Genomic DNA, 21,069 nt, shown 5'->3' on the forward strand with positions numbered 1-21,069 from the left:
AAGACGTGTGTTCCGTAACCGTTGTTGTTGTTGTTCTTTCCTTTAGGAGGCGGTGTGCGCAAGGGACGCGCAGAAGAAGAAGAAGAAGACGGTGGGCGGGAACACAAATTATGTTTATATGCGATATGTTTATGGTTTATATGCGATATGTTTATATGTTTATGGTTTATAGAAGTGAAATAACTGCACTTTAATCCTCCGGACTAAACTACTCAACATGGGTCAAGAGTTTCATGTTCTGCGGTGTTTTTCCTGTCAGGTCTTTCAAGTACAGCAGGTAAAGCTTTCTGTCGCTTTATATAGTTAGCTTTTATAATAATATGTGCTATATATTAGTTACATAATCATAATGTTTTACTGAACCTGTAGTGATGTCTCATGTATTATGTCTGTCACGATAACAAGCTTTAATGTCAGACACCGTTTAAATGATCAGAGAAACCGTATGATTCGGTGATTTCATCCGGGATATATCCTTATTTAAAATTATAAGTAATGTATTTAATATAATTTTAAACATATAATACATTTTCTAAAGACCTCACTTCATTATATACGTTACAAAACACCTTTTATTACACAGAACTCACTATAAAACAAACATCTGCCCAATGCTCGTCCATTTATGATAATTTACACATTTTTATGGGAATTATATTTTTAAGAATGGGATCTATTTTATTTTTTACAGTTTATTGTGTTAGCCATTAACATGTCATGAGGTGATCAGCAGAAATGCCTTCATTTTTAATCATCTTCCCTATTTTTCCCACAAGATGGAGACATTTCCTTCTATTTATATTTTTAATTTAGTCATATTAATCTCATATTGTCGTGATTTGTGTTGATATATCTTCACTGAATCCAGGCTGGACGATGTGACCTAAATTTACCTCAATTATGATTAATAAACGGTTTTGTATAAAAATATATTCAGTGACCTCACTGTTGCCAAATTCACACACACACACACACACACACACACATTAATGCCATCCTACTGGTTTTACTACAACACTTAGTTTGGAAGAATTGCTTAATGGATCATTTTTAGGATGAGAAGTATTCAATAATTTCAGTGTTACCAAATTCAGTTCCAACATCACTACAACATTTAGTGTGAGGGGGAAACACGTAAGTAAAGTTATTCATATTTTTCTTAATAAAAAATTATGATTAAAAACTGTTGTCCCCAATCGTAGTGTTGTATAATAACCAGCAGGAGAGCAGTGAAGGGGATTTGGGACAGTACTGTGTGTTACAGTGAAGGTTTTGAATATATTTTTCATAATAAAACATGAAAATTATGCAAATGAAAATTTTTTCGAACTCATTTTGTAGTTTAGCCCGTTTGAGAACAACAGGTGGGTTTTTGTAGGAGCCTTTTCTTCTTCTTCTTCTTCTTCACTCTCGGCCGCAGTAATTGTGGACGTTTCCTCCTCCAGGTGAAGAAGAGTAAGAGATGGGCGTGCAAAGTGTGTGTGAGAAGCAGTCTCTGGTGAAGGTACAGTTAACAACACACACACACACTCTCTCTCTTTCGCACTCACACTCTCTCTCTCTCTCTCTCACACACACAAACACACTCTCTCTCTCTCTCACACACACACTCTCTCTCTCTCTCTCTCTCTCTCTCTCTCTCTCACACACACACTCTCTCTCACACATACACACTCTCTCTCTCTCACACACACAAACACACTCTCTCTCTCACACACACACTCTCTCTCTCTCTCTTTCTCTCACACACACACTGACACACAAACACACACTCGCTCTCACACACACACTGACACAAAAACTCTCACGCTGACACACAAACACTCTCACACACACACACACTGACACACAAACACACTCTCTATCACACACGCACACACTCTCTCACACACTCACACTCTTTCACACACTCCCTCTCAGACACACTGACACGCAAACACACTCTCTATCACACACGCACACACTCTCTCACACACTCACACTCTTTCACACACTCACACACTCTCTCTCAGACACACTGACACGCAAACACACTCTCTATCACACACGCACACACTCTCTCACACACTCACACTCTTTCACACACTCACACACTCTCTCTCAGACACACTGACACGCAAACACACTCTCACACGCACACACTCTCTCACACACTCACACTCTTTCACACACTCTCTCTCAGACACACTGACACACAAACACACTCTCTATCACACACGCACACACTCTCTCACACACTCACACTCTTTCACACACTCACACTCTCTCTCAGACACACTGACACGCAAACACACTCTCACACACACACACTCTCTCTCACACACACACACTGACACACAAAAACTCTCTCACACACTGACACACAAACACACTCTCTCTCACACACACACACTGACACACAAAAACTCTCTCACACACACACTGACACACAAACACACTCTCTCTCACACACACACACTGACACACAAAAACTCTCTCACACACACACTGACACACAAACACACTCTCTCTCTCACACACACACACACACACACTGACACACAAACACACTCTCTATCACACACTCACACTCTTTCACACACTCACACACTCTCTCTCAGACACACTGACACGCAAACACACTCTCACACACACACACTCTCTCTCACACACACACACACACACTGACACACAAAAACTCTCTCACACACACACTGACACACAAACACACACTCTCACACACACACTGACACACAAACACACTCTCTATCACACACTCACACTCTTTCACACACTCACACACACACTCTCTCTCAGACACACTGACACGCAAACATACTCTCACACACACACACTCTCTCTCACACACACACACACTGACACACAAAAACTCTCTCACACACACACACTGACACACAAACACACACTCTCTCACACACACTGACACACAAACACACTCTATCACACACTCACACTCTTTCACACACTCACACACACACTCTCTCTCAGACACACTGACACGCAACACACTCTCACACACACACACACTCTCTCTCACACACACATACACTCTCTCAGTGGTGTAAGTCCCGTGTGTGTGTGTGTGTGTGTGTGTGTGTGTGTGTGTGTGTGTGTGTGTGTTGCAGGAGTTCGGTCGGGGTGGAGCCGCCGACTGCAGAAGGCATGTTCAGAAGCTCAATGCCCTGCGAGGGCGACTGCAGGAGGTCACCACGGGGTCACAGCCGTGAGTTATAACCGGAGTATTATTACCGTAACACTCACAGCTATAGACGGAGTTGCTAGGTCTTACAGTGACAGCTGTCAGTGTGTACATTAACATTTAATCATTTAGCGGATGCTTTTATCCAAAGCGACTTACAAAAGAGGAGAGCAATAGAAGCAGCGAAACAGACAAGACCAACAACCTGCACGAGCTGAAGACTCAGTTAATCGAGCACAGAACACACAACTTTGTTTTGTTAGTTTTTTTCTCCTTCCCAGACAAACAGAACATTGGATTGGATAGTTTAGTGCTAGTCTTTATCTTAAACCTCATCCCAAGATGACACCGAGTGTAGTGTGTACTCCGTCTGATGACCAAACTTCACTGATGGGTTATGAAGTTTATCTCATCGTTTTACACTCCAATAAAATCACCACAAGAGCTGAACAAACAGAGCGCACATTAACGTCTCATTCACAAACTCTCTCTCTCTCTCTCTCTCTCCATTATCATTAACATACGCAGCAAATGACACTCAAACACTCATACTAACAATAATCAAACGTACAGACCATGAGCTTTCGTGGCTGCAGTTATAACCGGTAAATGAGTCTATCTGCAAAACAACTGATGAACTGTGTGTGAGCTCTGCCCTTCACTGACCCTAAACTATACCCGTCAACATAAGAGTCCCTCAACTACAGAAGACAGATAATATAGACCTTACACACATCTAAACTCTCAGAGATATCAAAAACAAACTAAACGATAAAGAAGAGGGAATATGAGGAGAAGCCTCGTTACGATCGCAGACGATACCATCCAGGCTCAGCACTGTTCATGCGCCACAGACAGGGTTAGGGTGAAGGACTGTACGTCACCCAGAGTCCTGCACGGGTCCATTTTTGGAGACCCGCCCCTGCCCGTACCCGCAAGGTTTAGCACCAGATCCGACCCGTGACCCGTGAAAATTTCAAAATTAAATCCGTACCCGCCCAGACCCGTTAATATTTGGCCCGTTACCCGACCCGTGCCCGCGATAAATCACACACGCTAAAACATTCAAATTAAAATGCTTTATTTTTTTATCCTACACCTCTCTCAACATCAACAGCGTCATGAATGGGCTAATGAAACAGGCAAAAGTGCCTTTAAAGACTCATTGTCAACAATTTCATATAGCTACTCCACTCACCAGCTTTACTTTTACTTCATCCATTGCTACTCCTGCAACGCTCGCTCCATCTGCGCTACGAGAGGCATCAACTAAAGTTTCAATGTCGCAGTGGTGGTGACGTGATGGGTCAAATGGCATATCATAGTTGCGTGTGTGTGTAATGGTAATTTGGACATAGAAATTGTAATAGCCTACAATATGTTGGATGGGGGAAGAAGGAGGCGGGAACCGGCGAACATTTAAAAGACTTTAACCAAACAAAACGAAAGTAACGTGAGTAGCCCTTCATGGACATCTCCCATGCGCACACGCATAATAAAACATAAACACAACTCAACGTCAAATCCAGGTCTGGTGATCTCTCGTCCTTATATGCTTCCGAGCTCCCTCAGAGAACTCGAGACCGGTGTGGCTCGCAGGTGACGCTCATTCACAATCACGCCCTGGTCTCTCTCTCTCTCTCTCTCTCTCTCTCTCTCTCTCTCTCGCTCTCGCGTTCACTTTGTCACAGAAATATTGCACATATTTTTCATCCGCCCATCCGCGCTACTACCCGCCCGCACAGAGTTAATTATCCGCCCGCATCCCCGCCCGTGAATTTTATAAATGTCATAATCCACCCGTTTTAGCCACTTTTATGCGGGTACCCGCGGATACCCGCGGGTACCCGACCCGTTGCAGGACTCTGACGTCACCATCTTAATACAGAGAGATGCACTGAAATGTAGACCGTCGTTTGTGTGCTTTTGATTTAACTTACACCGGTATGACGTGAGAACAGTCATCACTAACTTTAATCGTAACTTAATGAAATTATGACCTGGAATGGGTGTTACAGTTTCCCCGGAGCATCGCTTTACCGTTGGTGTAGCATACACTCCATCAAACCGATGATGATCTTCCGATGTGTGTCTATGGCGCTGATCCCTAAAGATGTCCGAGCTCCGGTGCCCGTGATGCTCAACTGCTATTGGCTCATCTGCGCTGAAGGGGAGGGGCTTACCGATTGGTCCATTAGTCACTTTTCTAGAGTAGCGCTGTGATATAACCTGGACGCAGTTCCTAGAGTTAGCTGTGGCAGTATCCAGCTTTAGGCGTGTCCGCACCGCAGGAACAAGGAGCGATTTTAGGAAATACTGCAGCTCCTGCTTATGAATGAACTGGGTTTCTGAATAAATGAATGGCTGAAAGAAACCTCACTGACTAACACGATGTTTTAAAGGGGATCGGATGAAGAGGGTGAGAGTGAAGCTGTGGATGGAGATGTGATGGAGAACTCTGAGGTAAAGCTCTGATGTCTGGCCACTCATCTGCTCAGAGATCATGAAGAGAAGAACTGAGTCTCTCTCTCTCTCTCTCTCTCTCTCTCTCTCTCTCTCTCTCTCTCTCTCTCTCCCCTCTCTCTCTCTCTCTCTCTCTCTCTCTCTCTCTCCCCCTCTCTCTCTCTCTCTCTCTCTCTCTCTCATATATCTGTATCAGGAAGCGCCTCATCCCATCAGCCGCTGGAGTAAATACACAGATCCCGCAGCTGAGGGTCCAGATGATGAAGATGAGGAAGAAGAGCAGAACATTTATACCGAACCACAGAGATCCAGGTCAGGGTCAAGCGCTTCATCTGCTGGATATTAAAGGGGATTGAGCCCTTTAGAGAACCTGGATATATAGCAGATTTGTATTTTAAATGTATTTTCAGACGTTATCATTAAGTGTTTAACGCTCTTCTGTTTTTCTACACAGAAAAAGGAGGAAAATCTCCACTGTAAAGCCTTTTTCTGGCGCTCCTGATGTGTGTGAGGATGAGGAGTCTCCGACTGGGATGAAGAGACCGTATCTGGTAAAACACACACACACACACACTTCCACTAGGGCTGACCCCGAATAGTCGGAGATTCGATGCAGCGATATGCAGAGCCGGATTCGACCCCCGGTCTCAGTCGAATCTTCACGGGTGTGACTGAGGAAGTTGTTTAAAATCCTGCCGTGCCACAGACCGCCATTTCAGTTTTATATTACATAGGGCTGCACGTTTTCAAGTTTTTCATTAACCGTTAACCGAGGCCCTTAGCGGTTAATACTCGGTTAACCATAGTGTGCGTCAGGGTTATTATTTTTAGCTTATTAATTTGACGACCACCATCTCCGTAGTGAACGCGCCTATATAGAGAAATGCACATCATGGATTACCTAATCAGAGAGTTGCCTATTTCTTTTCGTTTTAAAATGTTAAAAGACATTTCAAGTTTCTTAAGATATATTTCATGTCTGTGAGGCGTACGCTGAGTTTCGTTAAATTAGGATGAGATGCGCTCCAGTTCACGAGCAATGCGAGTGGCCGCGAGGGCGCCTGCATGATTAGAGCATGTAACGTTAGTAAAATATGCAGCGGAGAATGATTCACACAGCGTTTGACTCGCGCGGCTGAGCCTCTCCCGGCAGAGAGTTCAAGCATCTGTGGACTCGTCCCTTCAGCTCTGGCCATCTTGCTTTCAGTCCGCGATTAGCTTTTTTGTTTTCTTCATTACAGTTAAAGTAACGTCTGCTTTTCTCTAGTCATTCACAAGTTTCTCACTTCAAACTTTCTTTCTTCTGCTCCGTTATGCACAGCGTGCGCGGCTCGCGCTCTGCTTCTGCCCTAATGCGACTTATAGTCCAGTGCGACGTATGTTATTTTCCTCCTCATGACGCATATTTTGACTGATGCGACTCATACTCCGGAGCAACTTATAACCTGAAAAATGCGGTAAGCACTGCATTGCAATACTTGCATTTCGCCCCGTCACTCTCATTTTTAAAGTGCTCCCACGCTTTCTTTGCCCGCTTAGAAAGCTGGTCATGACTTCTTCTTGTGGATACTACCCTAACCCTATGGATACTACAAATGTCTGGGAGCGCTCTGGCGGTCTACAGGGGTGCAAAAATATATTACAACTAAATTCAAGGCACGTCATTGACGCCACTTAACCGAGCAAAATGTTTCACTCGGTTACGCAATTTTTAACGGTTAATCGGTCAATCGGTTAACCATGGACACCCCTAATATTACATTATATTTCCCTCAAATCGTCTGCAGCTCTTCTGCCAGAAGGCGATTCAAACTGATCTCGCGTGTATATAATGTTCACGACCCCCTTTAGGCACAATCGGCTCCAGAACGGTCATATAAACGCACTCAACGCGTTCTTCTCCTCTCTAGGCTGGTATTTTTTTAGGTTTATTTATCAAAATGCTCTTTTATATATTTGTGTGATGTTCTGGATTTCGATCGCGGCTTTAACATGTTATGAGAAACGTTTTGTGAATGTTTATCCAGCACATTACCTTTATTTAAACCTAAATAAGAAAGCCATTGTCAGTTCATCTGTCCGTTGGCCGGCAGTTTTGGTCGCTGTATTAAAAGTTGTTGCCGTGTGCAGTGTGTAAAGGAGAATATAAATAGTTTAACCCTCGTGCTGACAAGTGTCGTGCCCCTCCACACACACACACACACATAGATGATTCAGCTATCAGTCGACTATAGAAAGATTCGACAATTCTGACTCAAATGTGTAAATCCTTAGTCGGGGACAGCCCTAGTTTATACGAAGATCACGCAAACGCCCATGAAGGCCATTTGACTGACCTCTGGTCTCTATCGCAGCAGGACCGCAGGTGGAGGACCGATGGGAATAAAGCATCTGCTTCCTGTAGCACAAATCTCCCATCAGCCCCTCGGGATGAGCTCAATAACAGGAGAGAAGAGAAAAGAGGACGTCTAGCTTCGCTTGGGGAAAGCTCTGAGTCCAGATGGGAGAAGTTCCTCTCTCCGCCGGATGAGGACGAGTATGATCACGCTTTGCCTCAGTATGATGATAACACACTGCCTTATTTCACTGCAGAAGAGCGCACATATCCTCCGGATGAAAACACGAGCGGTGTTGCAGATGGAAGTCTTTCCAGTATATCCGACACTCGCACCTCCAAGCCTTCGGGATTTAGTCTGCCTCCGCCATGTTTAAAGCTCTCCTTTAACCCCATGTTCCTCACCGATGAAGACTTCGACGACACGATTTAAGACTGAGACACATTTCCATTCGAGGATGTTTAACACACACACTCTTCTCACTCAGTCATGTTGTCTCGCTTCCAGTCTAAATATCTGAATATTCTTAAATCGAGATGCATTTACTAGATCAGTAAAACCACATAAGATATTTTTTCTTGTTTTTTTGAAAATAAAATCTAAATGAAGAGAGTTTCTGCTTAAAACAGGCAAAATGATCTGCCAATGGGGTGAGGAGAATAATCTTATTTCTGTTTGGGACGGAAACAAGAAACAAGATTTCAATCAGAAATAAGATTATTTTTCTCACCCCATTGGCAGATCATTTTGCCTGTTTTAAGCAGAAACTCTCTTCATTTGGATATTTTTCCCCAAAACAAGAACAAATGTAATATAACTTATCTAGTAAAAGCATCTTGATTGAAGGATTTTTAGATATTTAGACTAAAAACAAGACAAAAAATACTAAATAAGAAGAGTGGGTTTTGCAGTGTGTGTCTGAATGTTCTCTTCACTGGTAGTTCAGCTCTTCCCGAAAGTCTTAAACAAACCCAAATACAACCAATATTTTTTGGAGCAGGTTTTTATTGCGAAGAGAAAGGACAGGAAGTTCAGAAGACCTTACACTGTTTTACTCAAACTGATAATAAAACACACAGCTTTCTGCTTTAACTGCTGATTGATTATGGAAATGGATAGACTTCTATTACACAAATATAGAGCGTTACTAATTAAGCATGTATGATCATTTTAGCATGAAGTGTGCAGTGAAAGGCCAATAATGAACGCAAGGATGTGCTAGCCACCTGAGTAATTGATACAGGAGCTAAAATCAGCCGATTACCATGGACTCATTTCACTTTACGGTCAATCCACCTCCTTTAGCCAGTTCCTGCGGTTCTTTCAAAACGCCATCCGTTCTCGTGTTTGTATGAAGGTGTGCAAACAAACTTTAAAACTGCTTTCTCGTGGTTCTGGCGGTTTTAATAGAAAGCTTTGGGTCGCTGCCCGCATGAGTTCAGACAGAACTACTCAATGAAAAGCACTTCTTGTAGTTATGTTAGAGTAACAATCAGGTAAAAAATGTAAGTATAGGTAACACTTTAGAATAAGGGTCATTACTTAATGTATTAACTAACATTAACCAATCATGTGTTATTGTATTTGTTCATCTTTGTTAAAGTTAGTTAATATAAATCCAGCTGTGCATTAACAAGATTTTAACAATGCATTAGTAAATGTTGAAGTGCAGTTCATGTTAACCAAAAATGCTGACTGTTTAATTTTAAATTAGCTTTCCCCCTGTATAATTGTATTATTATTAAACTTTTAATTAAATTCAATATTTTTTATCTTAATTAAAAAATATAAGACAATAAGATAAAACAACCAGTTTTGAACACAATCTAATTGCGTATTTAAATGTCATTAAGATGTCATTTCTCCGTAACACTTTCCAATAAAGGTTGTATTAACATGAACTAACCATAAACAACTCTGTTCAGCATTAGTTAATCTTAACTCACTGACAGCTCTGGAAAAAAGTAAGAGACCACTTCGCATTGATAGATCTATGTTAAGTGGTCTCTTAATTTTTCCAGAGCTGTATATTAATGCAATTAGTTACTGCATTAGCTAACATGAGAGAAAAATAAAAAGACGTTAGTGTTTGTTGACTTACTTGAACATTAGAATTGTTTGTTTACTGTATTTGCATAACAGAATAACATATCAACATATGCCAAAAAGCACAACAAACAGAGTAAATCTGTATATTTAACCTTGGAACAGTAATCATTGTAAAAACAGCTTATTTAATGACATTAGTAGTCTTCTAAAGCCGGATTCCATTCCCGGCCGTGGGTCGCACCTGCAACAGGAAACAGTGGGAGATAAATGTGGGATTTTCCCACAAAGAAACTAGAAAATATATCACCACACATATGCTAAGGAAGAAATATGTCTGAACGTCACGTTTCACTCTTTCCTTGCTTTCTCTTCCTCCCCATCTGTAATGGACTATTTCCCCCAGCTTTAAATGTTCATTTAAAGGGACAGTTCACCCCAAAAATTAAAGTTCAGTCATTTACTCTTCCTCAAGTTGTTCCTGACCTGTATTAATGATAGTTTCCTCATCCCAGATGTTCATGTCTTTCTTTCTTCAGTCGAAATGAAGTTTTTTAACCTGTTAACTGTCATCCCCCTTTTTGAAAATATACTTGAAAATTCACTATTAAATGGTTGCAATTCAAGAATGCTTTGGAATATAGACATAAGTTTGGTCTCATTTTAAAGAAGACAGTCAGCAGAGTATTGCTCAAAATTCACTTCAAAAAAGTAAAGCATAAAGAAGTTATGGAAGTTTAAATTTACTGTAAATCAAATATACTGTACTAGATATTAAATATAAAATATGTTACAAAATAATTTTTACTCAAAAATTATTATCAAATCAAAGCCATATGTCTAATCAATTTGTGTTCCTAATTTGAAGTTGATATCACAAAAATGTAAGTTCCCATGAGATTTTGTTTAGGCGTTGTACCACAAATAGCCACCGGGTGTCATTGAAATTCCATTGATTTTTTTAAATGAAATTTCCTGTGTCAAATGTATATATTTTTGTCCAAATACCACAAAACAGTTTTCAGATATAGAACCGTGAGACTCAGACCTTTCCGGCAATATGTGTTTTGTCAAGATAAGAAAAGGTTTTTATTCTAAAATAGTTAAAGAAATATGAAACATGACGACGCCACTTGGGGAGGAGCCTGCTAGAATAATTTAGAGCACTGTTTCCATGGTAACGCAAGGTCCGATTTCAAAATGTTTTTAACAGGATGAATCTTGAGTTCGTAAGCTTTCAAATGATATATAGTTTGTCAACATTAGATCAGGATAAATATAGGATATAATTGTTTTAAACATACAGTGGCAAATGGGCCCACCGGTGGGCCAGTGACACTTAACAGGTTAAGGAAAACATTCCAGGATTTTTCTCCTCATAACGGCTGAAGGTCCAAATCAGTGGCGTTTCAGAGGAAGATCTTCAGAGGCTCTGATGATCCCAGAGGAATAGAGTCTGATCCAGACAAACCATCACACATTATCTACACATTTATACAGTTTTAACCTCAGATGCTCGACTTCGGTGTTGTTCTTCTTCGTGGTGTGTGATGTCATCACGTCGTTCTTTATTTGTGTCGTTTTAACACTGGGTCGGCACTTTCCGACGTGATGACATCATACGCCTTAAACTAGAACAACACCGAAGTCGAGCATTTGAGGTTAAAACTGTATAAATGTGTATTTGTGTTGCAAATGTGAGATGGTTTGTCTGGATCAGACTGTATTCCTCTGGGATCGTGAAGCCCTTCACATTGAAGTCCATTATGTGGAGTTTTCCTCAAAAAACGCTCTTCTTACTCTTCTTAATGAGTATTTGTGTCTTGTTTCTCGTCCAAACATCTAAACATTCTTAAAACAAGAAGTATTTACTAGACAAGCTAAAGTAATTGTCTTGTTTTGGGGAAAAATAACTCAAAATGAAGAGAGTTTTTGCTTATTTTAAGAGAAAACTCACATTTTTTACTTGTCTAGTAACTGTTTCCTAATGTAAGAATTATTAGATATTTTGACTAGAAACAAGACTAAAATACTGAGTAAGAGAAGCATTTTTTGCAGTGTATCCACTGAAGAAAGAAAGACATGAACATCTGGGATGAGATGCGGGTGAGGAAATCATCAGGAAATGTTCATTAATCTCTGTGATGTTAATGTTTGGGTTTATTAAGACACTCATAAGTATTTGTGACTTACGCTTGATGAAGATCATGAAAGTGCTGTCCTTCACCAGAGCATATCCCATCCTGAGCTCCTCGTCCGAGGAGAAAGCGATCATATCTCCGTTACTTTCTACAGAGGAAGGGATTTAAGTCACTATTATTGGCATCATGTTTTACGCAGATTCTGTCGATGTCCTTCTCTGTACAAACACTCATCGGCGTCGGAACCATTGTGTGTGTGTGGGACAAGACCATAGACTGTAATAAATATGGCCGTAGTGTCCTTAACGTTTCCCATAGGATTCTGAAGAGCCGTTCTAAGGTGTAAAGTAGAGTCGAGCCGTCGCCATCTTACCGTGCGTTCACACCGCCGCCGGCGAAAGCGTCAAAATTCGCTCTTGCCGCCCTGACAACGACGCTGTAGAAAGCTCCGTGGACGTGCCGCCGCTCTGACGTAGATCGAATGTTTTTCCTTTTTTTAAACTGTATTTAAAGAGGCCGCAAATCAAACAAGCATGTTGATGGATAGACTGACCACAAGTAGGGTATAAATTAACTTCATGAAATCGTTTAAATGTGAAAGTAAGAATTAATTGCACACCCGCTGAACAACGAGCGTTCTAGCGCCTGTAAAATAGTGTTGCGCGACTTCTTAACAAATGACACATCACTATGAATGATCTTGTCATAAATGATCGGGAAACCCGCACAGCAATGATCAACCTCTCCTACAAATTGCTTGGGAACTAATGTGGTCGGAACCAAAGTTTACAGGCCTGCGTTCTCTGGATTTCTCTCAAGCGGAGCACTTCTACATTCTGACTGGTTGCCGCCTGTTGCCGCCGAACCGCGTCATAGCTCATTACCATAAAGTTAAGCTGATTTCAACTCTCCTCGACGCCCAAATCGTCCAAGACGCGCCGCTCTCGCCGGAGCTCGCCACCCGGCTCCCATTGAAAATGAATGACTTCCGGCCAGCTTGCCGCTCTCGCCGCCGGCGGTGTGAACGCACAGTTAGCAGCATCACTCCCAGATAACAGGAAATGGGCAAAGAGGCGGGATGTGGGCGGAGCTTAGGTGACGACTAACAGACAGCAGACAAACGGCAATCCACCTGTCACTCGAAGTGGCCACGCCCTTAATTATGCAGAACTTTAAGGCTTTATAAAACATAAACGAACGAGTTATTAAATAATTCACCCCCTCACAGTCGTCATGAAGGTCAAAATTAGCCGTATAGACCAAAACCACAATTTGTCACAGACTGTAAACATGTTTTATTCTGCTGTAAAGTTGTACAGTAAAGTCTGTTGCTGTAATACATAGGTATAGGTATAGGCTTACTATTCTTCCACAATTCTGTGTGCGCAAGATCATATTTTGAGCGCGCAAAAGGGCATTTCGCACGCGTGAACTGAGTTTTGCGGAGAAATGTTCGTCCCGCAAATAAGAAAGTATTTCGAGCGAACAAAAATCAATTTTGCATTTAAAATAAGCTTATTTGGATGTGCGCCGACGTTATTTCACATGTGCAACGTCTCGTTTGCTTGCGCTCTGACTGCTCAACACAACTCAACGTTACAATATCACACAATTGCAGCCAATCAGAGACGAGAGGCTAAATTCTGATAGGCTGGCTTAACAACCTATCACAAGACTCCCTGCATTAGTCTACAGCGGACAAGGAAATATACACGGTGGAAATATGCACAGAAAATCTAATTTAACACTGTTATAAAGTCGACAAGATCTGGTTTCAAAGTGAAATGTAAAAGCGCCTATTAAAGGGAGTTTGTTATTTACTTACCAGTAGTCTTCGTCTTCTAACGTTAACTTCTTTTGAAATTGTTGACTGACGGGCATGAGCTGACCTGTTGCTGTCTGAGCGCGCAAAGTTTATTAATAAGTCTATTAATTTATGAGGCTCTTCAGTTCAAATTATCCAGTACCAAAATAATAATACTCTTTATTTTCCAATTTCATAAATGATTTTCAAAACGGATTTGGGAAGAAAAAAACATACACACAAAATGACTTATTTTAAATATAAAATATATATATAAAAGTCTTGGGCATGTCAAAGATTAGTAACAACTTTAGCTTTGATGCATTGTTAGTTTTTGTGCAGCATCAGATTTTTTTCTCCCTCATTTACAGTTCGTGGCTGTTTTTGCCCCATTGACTTCCATTATAGCCACATTTTTTGATTGGAAAGCCGTGACACCATATAATCATGCATTTTTGATTGTTGGTGGTTTTCCCAGTTGGGAAGAGGTATTTTTACAGTTGATAACCAGGTGGCACCATTAACCCTTTAGATAGGCCTGTGCTGAAGAAAAGAAGCTTAGTTTCTGGCATTTGTATAGAATAACTGCATATAAATGAGGGATTAAAAAAATGTAAATCTGATGCTGCACACAAACTAACAATGCATCAGAGCCAGTGTTGTTACTAATCTTTGACATGTCCAAGACTGTGATAAAAGGTCAAAAAATATCCAGTCCACAATCATTTTTTATATTTAAAATAAGTTATTTTGTGTGTGTTTTTTTTTCCCAAATCAGTTTTGAATCCGTTTTTGAAAATAATTAATGAACTTAGGCAGTTAAAGAGTGATAAGAGTGACAATTAAACAATGACAGCAGCTCAACAATAAACAAGTAGCCTATGTAAACTTGCAACAGAACACATTTTAAATGATTTTACTTTTGATTATTTTATTTATTTCTGAAGATCTCTTTAGTAGCCTGTATTGGTGTACTTTAAAGGAATAGTTCACCCAAAAATGAAATGTCTGTCATCATTTACTCTCCCTCATGATGTTCCAAACCTGTATGAGTTTCTTCATTCTGTTGAACATAAAATAATATATTTTGAAGAACGTTTGTAACCAAATGTTTGCTTCGGGGGCAACATTGACTTCCAAGCTAGGAATGTGTCTTCATATGTGTTCTACATAAAGAAATGTATACAGGTTTGGAACAACTTGAGGGTGAGGAAATGACAGATTTTTCATTTTTGGGTGCACTGTCTCTTTAAGCAGTCATTCTGAACCAGTAACCACTTTACTGACAATTCTGAAATTCAAAAATGTTTAATCCTCTTTATTAATTTACTATTATGACTATATGTAATTATTTTTAATATCAATTGTAATTATTTAAATATCAAACTGCTAAATGATAAATTGATAACATTAATTAGGCTATACTCTATTGATTAATGTCTAGAAAAATAAGTCTGCCAAGCTCTGATAATGTATGGAATATTATATTATATTATCCATTAAAAAAAACTATAGGCCTACCTTTAGTTCACGCTTCTCTGCAAAGGGTGCAGTTTGTCTTGGGTTCATCGTAAGTTACTGGACAGACCCACTCATGATACCTTTTTTTTCTATTCAGCCCTATATCTGGAAATCCTCTTGCGTTCAAACGGTGGACGCGAGCTCGACATGTTTTTAAGAAACCGCGCAAGTTTCCAGCGCATGTTCTCGAGACTCCGTCGCTATGGCAGCAAAGCGCCGCTAAAACGCAATCTTGTGCATCGCGTCCGTATTGGTTTGATACGGGACGCGTCATTTTGCTTATTCTAAATATTGATTGGGACTAGTACCTAGCGTCACCCCCAAACCTACGCCATGGCCAGTGGTTGGCCCCTGGTGGCGCCACTGGTTCGAGATACCCCTCGCTGCAGACTGTAGCGCGCTGACGTCACGAATATACGTCACGTATATTACGTATCGCATATCTTTAAAACGCATGCGCCATAACGTGGGGACAGCGCATGCGTGTACTATTTGCGTTATGCGGTGATGTCACGTGTTTTGATTTCTTGTTTGACGTCCCACGTCTTTAAAATGCATGAGAAAACTTGACATAATAGGTTGATAAAATGTTAAAAACGCTAAAGTAATAATAAAAAAACAGCAAAACGGAGTACACATATCCTTGGTTTTGACCATGCCATCTGATATAATTATAAGGAATTACAAAGTATACTCTGTAATGGCTGTGTATTTTATTTAAACTAAGTGTAGTTTAGATTACAACTCTTTATTGTCCACGCCGGTGGAAATTCATCTTTAGCCTCACAAAAATTATTAATTTGAATTCCCAATTCAATACAGCAAACACACAAAGAAACTTGCAAGAATTACATGCCCCATGCATTACAAACGTATAAACTAATTACGCTAAGACCATAAATAAAATAATATCACTAAATAAATAAATAACCACCCTTAATATTATTATGTACATAGATCATTAATTGTATAAAATAATGGCAGATGGTATAAATGTATTATTTTCACATTAAGTTGTAGCCTACATTGTTCTTCTTTATTTTTGTGTATTATATTTTTTTGGACAGTTTCTCTGACAATACGGCATGTAAAACATTTATGCCAATAAAGTAGTTTGATGTTAAACTGACTACATACAGTACATTTTCAGTGTCTATGTCTATATCCCAAATTATAACTCATAAGAGTGACAACTTTCTTTTATTTCAAAGCAAAGCAGACATCGCTTTTATCATTATAATTACAGAATTATGTACACATACAGATTATCATACACACATATACAAAGTACAAACATTATCATTTTTTATATCGCATACACACAAAACAATCCATTCAAATCTACTCAGCCTGAAATTTCCCTCCATCATTAAAAAAAAACATTCAACCCGAGCAATAGCCCCATCCTCGTTATCTGGATGAAATCACCTCAGGACTCGCCATCCGCCATCAGGAGCAGACCCGGGTGGGCAGTCCTTGGAGAGTGCAGTGCAAGCACAGTGTCAATGAGCAGGGCACCCCAAACTCTTGTTTGTGTTCTGTGGAAAATGCACACCAGTTCTAGACACCTAATTTAGATAAAATATAGCACAAACAAAGTTGAATAATTTTGAAGAAAGGCATTAACATGGTACAGGATTATACCAGGACAATATTTTAAAATGCATTATTGGAAGAAGTTAGATAAAGATATGCTTGAGTGTTATTGGCTTTGTCTGTAAAGTACCTAAGAGACTTACTTCATTAAGAATAAAAACAAGATAAAAAAAATCTCAAGACAAACTTTAGATTGAGAAAGCCTAGCCTGAAATTTTGAAATAGTTTCAATAGCTATGAAGTTTGAAGATTCATTAGTTCAAAGTAGTTTATAAACTGAGAGTTTACAGTCTATCAGAAACAAAAACATGATAAATAGATAGACACAGACAGACATAACAGACAAACAATATATATATATATATATATATATATATATATATATATATATATATATATATATATATATATATATATATATATATATATATATAGACAGACAGACATTACAGACTGACACATTACAGACTGGCATGACATGCAGACAGACACATTACAGATAGACACATTACAGACTGGCATGACATGCAGACAGACATACATTACAGACAGACACATTACAGACTGGCATGACATGCAGGCAGACAGACACATTACAGACTGGCATGACATGCAGACAGACATACACATTACAGACTGGCATGACATGCAGACAGACATACATTACAGACAGACACATTACAGACTGGCATGACATACAGACAGACACATTACAGACAGACATGCAGACAAACAGACAGACACATTACAGACTGGCATGACATGCAGGCAGACAGACACATTACAGACTGGCATGACATGCAGGCAGACAGACACATTACAGACTGGCATGACATGCAGGCAGACAGACACATTACAGACTGGCATGACATGCAGGCAGACAGACACATTACAGACTGGCATGACATGCAGACAGACACATTACAGACAGACATGCAGACAAACAGCCAGACACATTACAGATTGGCATGACATGCAGACAGACAGACAGATATTTGATTTGTTTTCAACATAAATTCCCATAATTTTATTATATATATATATATATATATATATATATATATATATATATATATATATATATATATAGACAGACAGACATTACAGACTGACACATTACAGACTGGCATGACATGCAGACAGACACATTACAGACTGGCATGACATGCAGACAGACAGACATTACAGATAGACACATTACAGACTGGCATGACATGCAGACAGACATACATTACAGACAGACACATTACAGACTGGCATGACATGCAGACAGACAGACACATTACAGACTGGCATGACATGCAGGCAGACAGACACATTACAGACTGGCATGACATGCAGACAGACATACACATTACAGACTGGCATGACATGCAGACAGACATACATTACAGACAGACACATTACAGACTGGCATGACATACAGACAGACACATTACAGACAGACATGCAGACAAACAGACAGACACATTACAGACTGGCATGACATGCAGACAGACAGACACATTACAGACTGGCATGACATGCAGGCAGACAGACACATTACAGACTGGCATGACATGCAGGCAGACAGACACATTACAGACTGGCATGACATGCAGGCAGACAGACACATTACAGACTGGCATGACATGCAGACAGACACATTACAGACAGACATGCAGACAAACAGACAGACACATTACAGATTGGCATGACATGCAGACAGACAGACAGATATTTGATTTGTTTTCAACATAAATTCCCATAATTTTATTAATTCTTTTGAGACTCCAATTTACATTTGCATTCCATGTAAATGCATCTCTGTTTAAAGATGTTTAAATATCTATTTGGAAAAACAAGACAACAATTAGGATTTTTATTTTATTTTATTTTTGCAATGCATGCAACAATCAATTACATGACTTCCTTAATTTAAGTCTTTCTGCTCTATTTTAAGACATCTTCAAAGCATTAATTTGTTTAGAGGCACACATGTTAAACATTAATAAATTAAACATTTATGACGCTCTATATAGCATCCCTAACAATTAAAAGCTGTTAACACAAACACACAATTGTTAAAAACAACATAAATACACTGCTTATTGACTTACTGCCATGGAATCCATACCTTTCGAGCGAACGCTAACATCATCCTCAGGTGATTGAAGTTGAAAATGAATGTACGCGCATGCGCGAATACACAAAAGTGACATCATCGGCGCGCATGCGTATTAAATACCGACGAAACGTCACTTTGCGCATGCGCGCTAACACATTCGTGACGCAATATTCGTGACGTCACCGCGCTACAGTCTGCAGCGAGGAGTATTTGACTGGTTCTGTGTTTATTGGGCATCCAGGTGACACGCTGCACACCTGAGGTTACAGGTGATCAGGAAAAGGATCCACAGCGGTTTCCCGAGGAAGATCATGTTAGCCATGGTGGCCATTTTAGATTTATAAGATACGTAGATAACTCAGACGAAACAAAAGAACAAACAAAAAGAAAAACTTAACAGGTACGGACGAGTGGCTCACAAGCGACTGACTCGAGAGAGGGAGGGTACAGGCTGTGTTGTCGCAGCAGAGCATGAGCCAAATCTTGCGGATTTACAGAAAATACTCCAGTTAAAAAAATCTGAGAGAGAGGACCCACACACTTTTTATTAGCTTAGACACCCAAACACTGGATAACAGTAATTCCACATGACCATGGTCATTTAACAGCATTATAATAATGCATATGCTTCATCGATAAAGTTTTATAAATGCTATTATCAATAAGCAAAACTATATTTTACAATATAGCAATGCCTTTTGTAAAATGATGGATGGCTCAAAAATAACACTTCACTACTACTGGAGGTGAAACGGAAAAGTGTTATTTTAAAGATATTTATTTTCCCGAAAGTGGCAAGAAAGGGTTATGTCTACAGGATTGCCACTTTGTGAAATCTCATTAAACTTGTCATCATGTTAAGGCATTAAAATTGCGATCTGACTTACCTTTGTAGTACATCTGAAAGGGCGCGGTCCCGATACAGGGAAAAACATCGAACACCTTTTTCTTCAAACACTTGAAACTTGTGCAGAGTTGATTAGTCAGGACGAAGCGACGGATCTCCTCATGGCAGTCGTCCTTTCCGATCAGGTAAGCCTTCACTGACATCGCTTTATTAGCGATAAATATCTTGTTAAGCCGAACCTCAGGTAAAGCGTTGGCATATGCGTCAATTAGCATATCCGTGACGTCACCACGCACTTCCATTTACCTGCCTAATGTTTTCTCTAATCCGTGCTCGAATTAAGATCTGAATCCGAAATCGCCCCCTAAACCAGGGCTTTTCCAACTGTATGATGCCAAAGACCCCCAAATATGATGAAGCGTTCATGAGTATTGGCTGTACTTAATGTATAAACCTTAAGAATTACAATTGTAATTTTTTTAATCACGCCGTCGGTGTATGACAGGGCTGGACTGTATGGAGGACCAACCCTGCACAAATTAAAAATAAATAAATGAATGAATAAGTAAATAAATAAATATACACATATGTCAAATACAATTTTGTATTATCCTTCCCTTAATTTATTATTTTCTGCTTTTATAAAAATATATATTTTTAACTTTTATTTATTTGTTAATTAAATGTAACATTTAATTTACATAGATTTTTATATTTATGCATTCATTTATTTTTCCCACATGCATTTATTTTTACATTTATTGATCGATTTATGTAAATGAGGAGGGCGGTCCTTGTGTAGCTTCAGCACATCATTGGTTGAGAGCTCACCACAGTCTATGAAGCTCACTCACGCAGAATCAGACCAGCTGAGGAGAGGTGTCAGTAAATGACGGCCGCATAGTTCTTTCACTAACCAACGTATCAATGTTTCCAACAGTTTGACCTAGAGCTAGAATAGCAGTATCCTGAACGCAACAGAGTTTGCTGTTTTAAAGGTGCAGTGTGT

The 21,069-nt window shown here is 39.8% G+C and overlaps 2 protein-coding genes and 1 long non-coding RNA gene across 3 annotated transcripts in view; 1 reads left to right on the forward strand and 2 right to left on the reverse strand.

The window, feature by feature from the left end:
• Positions 1–41: 41 nt before the first annotated feature.
• Positions 42–8,504, forward strand: mrnip (MRN complex interacting protein). Its single transcript, XM_067456393.1, is given in 9 exon segments — positions 42–91; positions 173–277; positions 1,446–1,479; positions 1,482–1,504; positions 3,126–3,223; positions 5,602–5,662; positions 5,859–5,974; positions 6,117–6,213; positions 8,017–8,504. Coding segments are annotated over 8 exon segments (903 nt in total). The 5' UTR covers positions 42–91; positions 173–217; the 3' UTR covers positions 8,431–8,504.
• Positions 8,505–8,990: 486 nt separating this feature from the next.
• The window catches only part of sqstm1 (sequestosome 1), a 44,302-nt gene continuing 32,223 nt past the window's right edge, over positions 8,991–21,069 (reverse strand). The window contains exon 9 of the mRNA XM_067456763.1: positions 8,991–9,077. The gene's annotated coding sequence lies outside the window, so the exon portion shown is untranslated. The remainder of the gene's footprint in view (positions 9,078–21,069) is intronic.
• On the reverse strand, positions 16,697–19,428 carry LOC137092121 (uncharacterized). Its single transcript, XR_010908149.1, has 2 exons — positions 19,206–19,428; positions 16,697–17,078 (listed from the first exon to the last, which is right to left on the reverse strand). It is a non-coding gene; the product is annotated as an uncharacterized lncRNA (long non-coding RNA).

This window comes from Pseudorasbora parva, chromosome 11 (assembly GCF_024679245.1).
Source record: "Pseudorasbora parva isolate DD20220531a chromosome 11, ASM2467924v1, whole genome shotgun sequence".
Taxonomy (NCBI): Eukaryota; Metazoa; Chordata; class Actinopteri; order Cypriniformes; family Gobionidae; genus Pseudorasbora; species Pseudorasbora parva.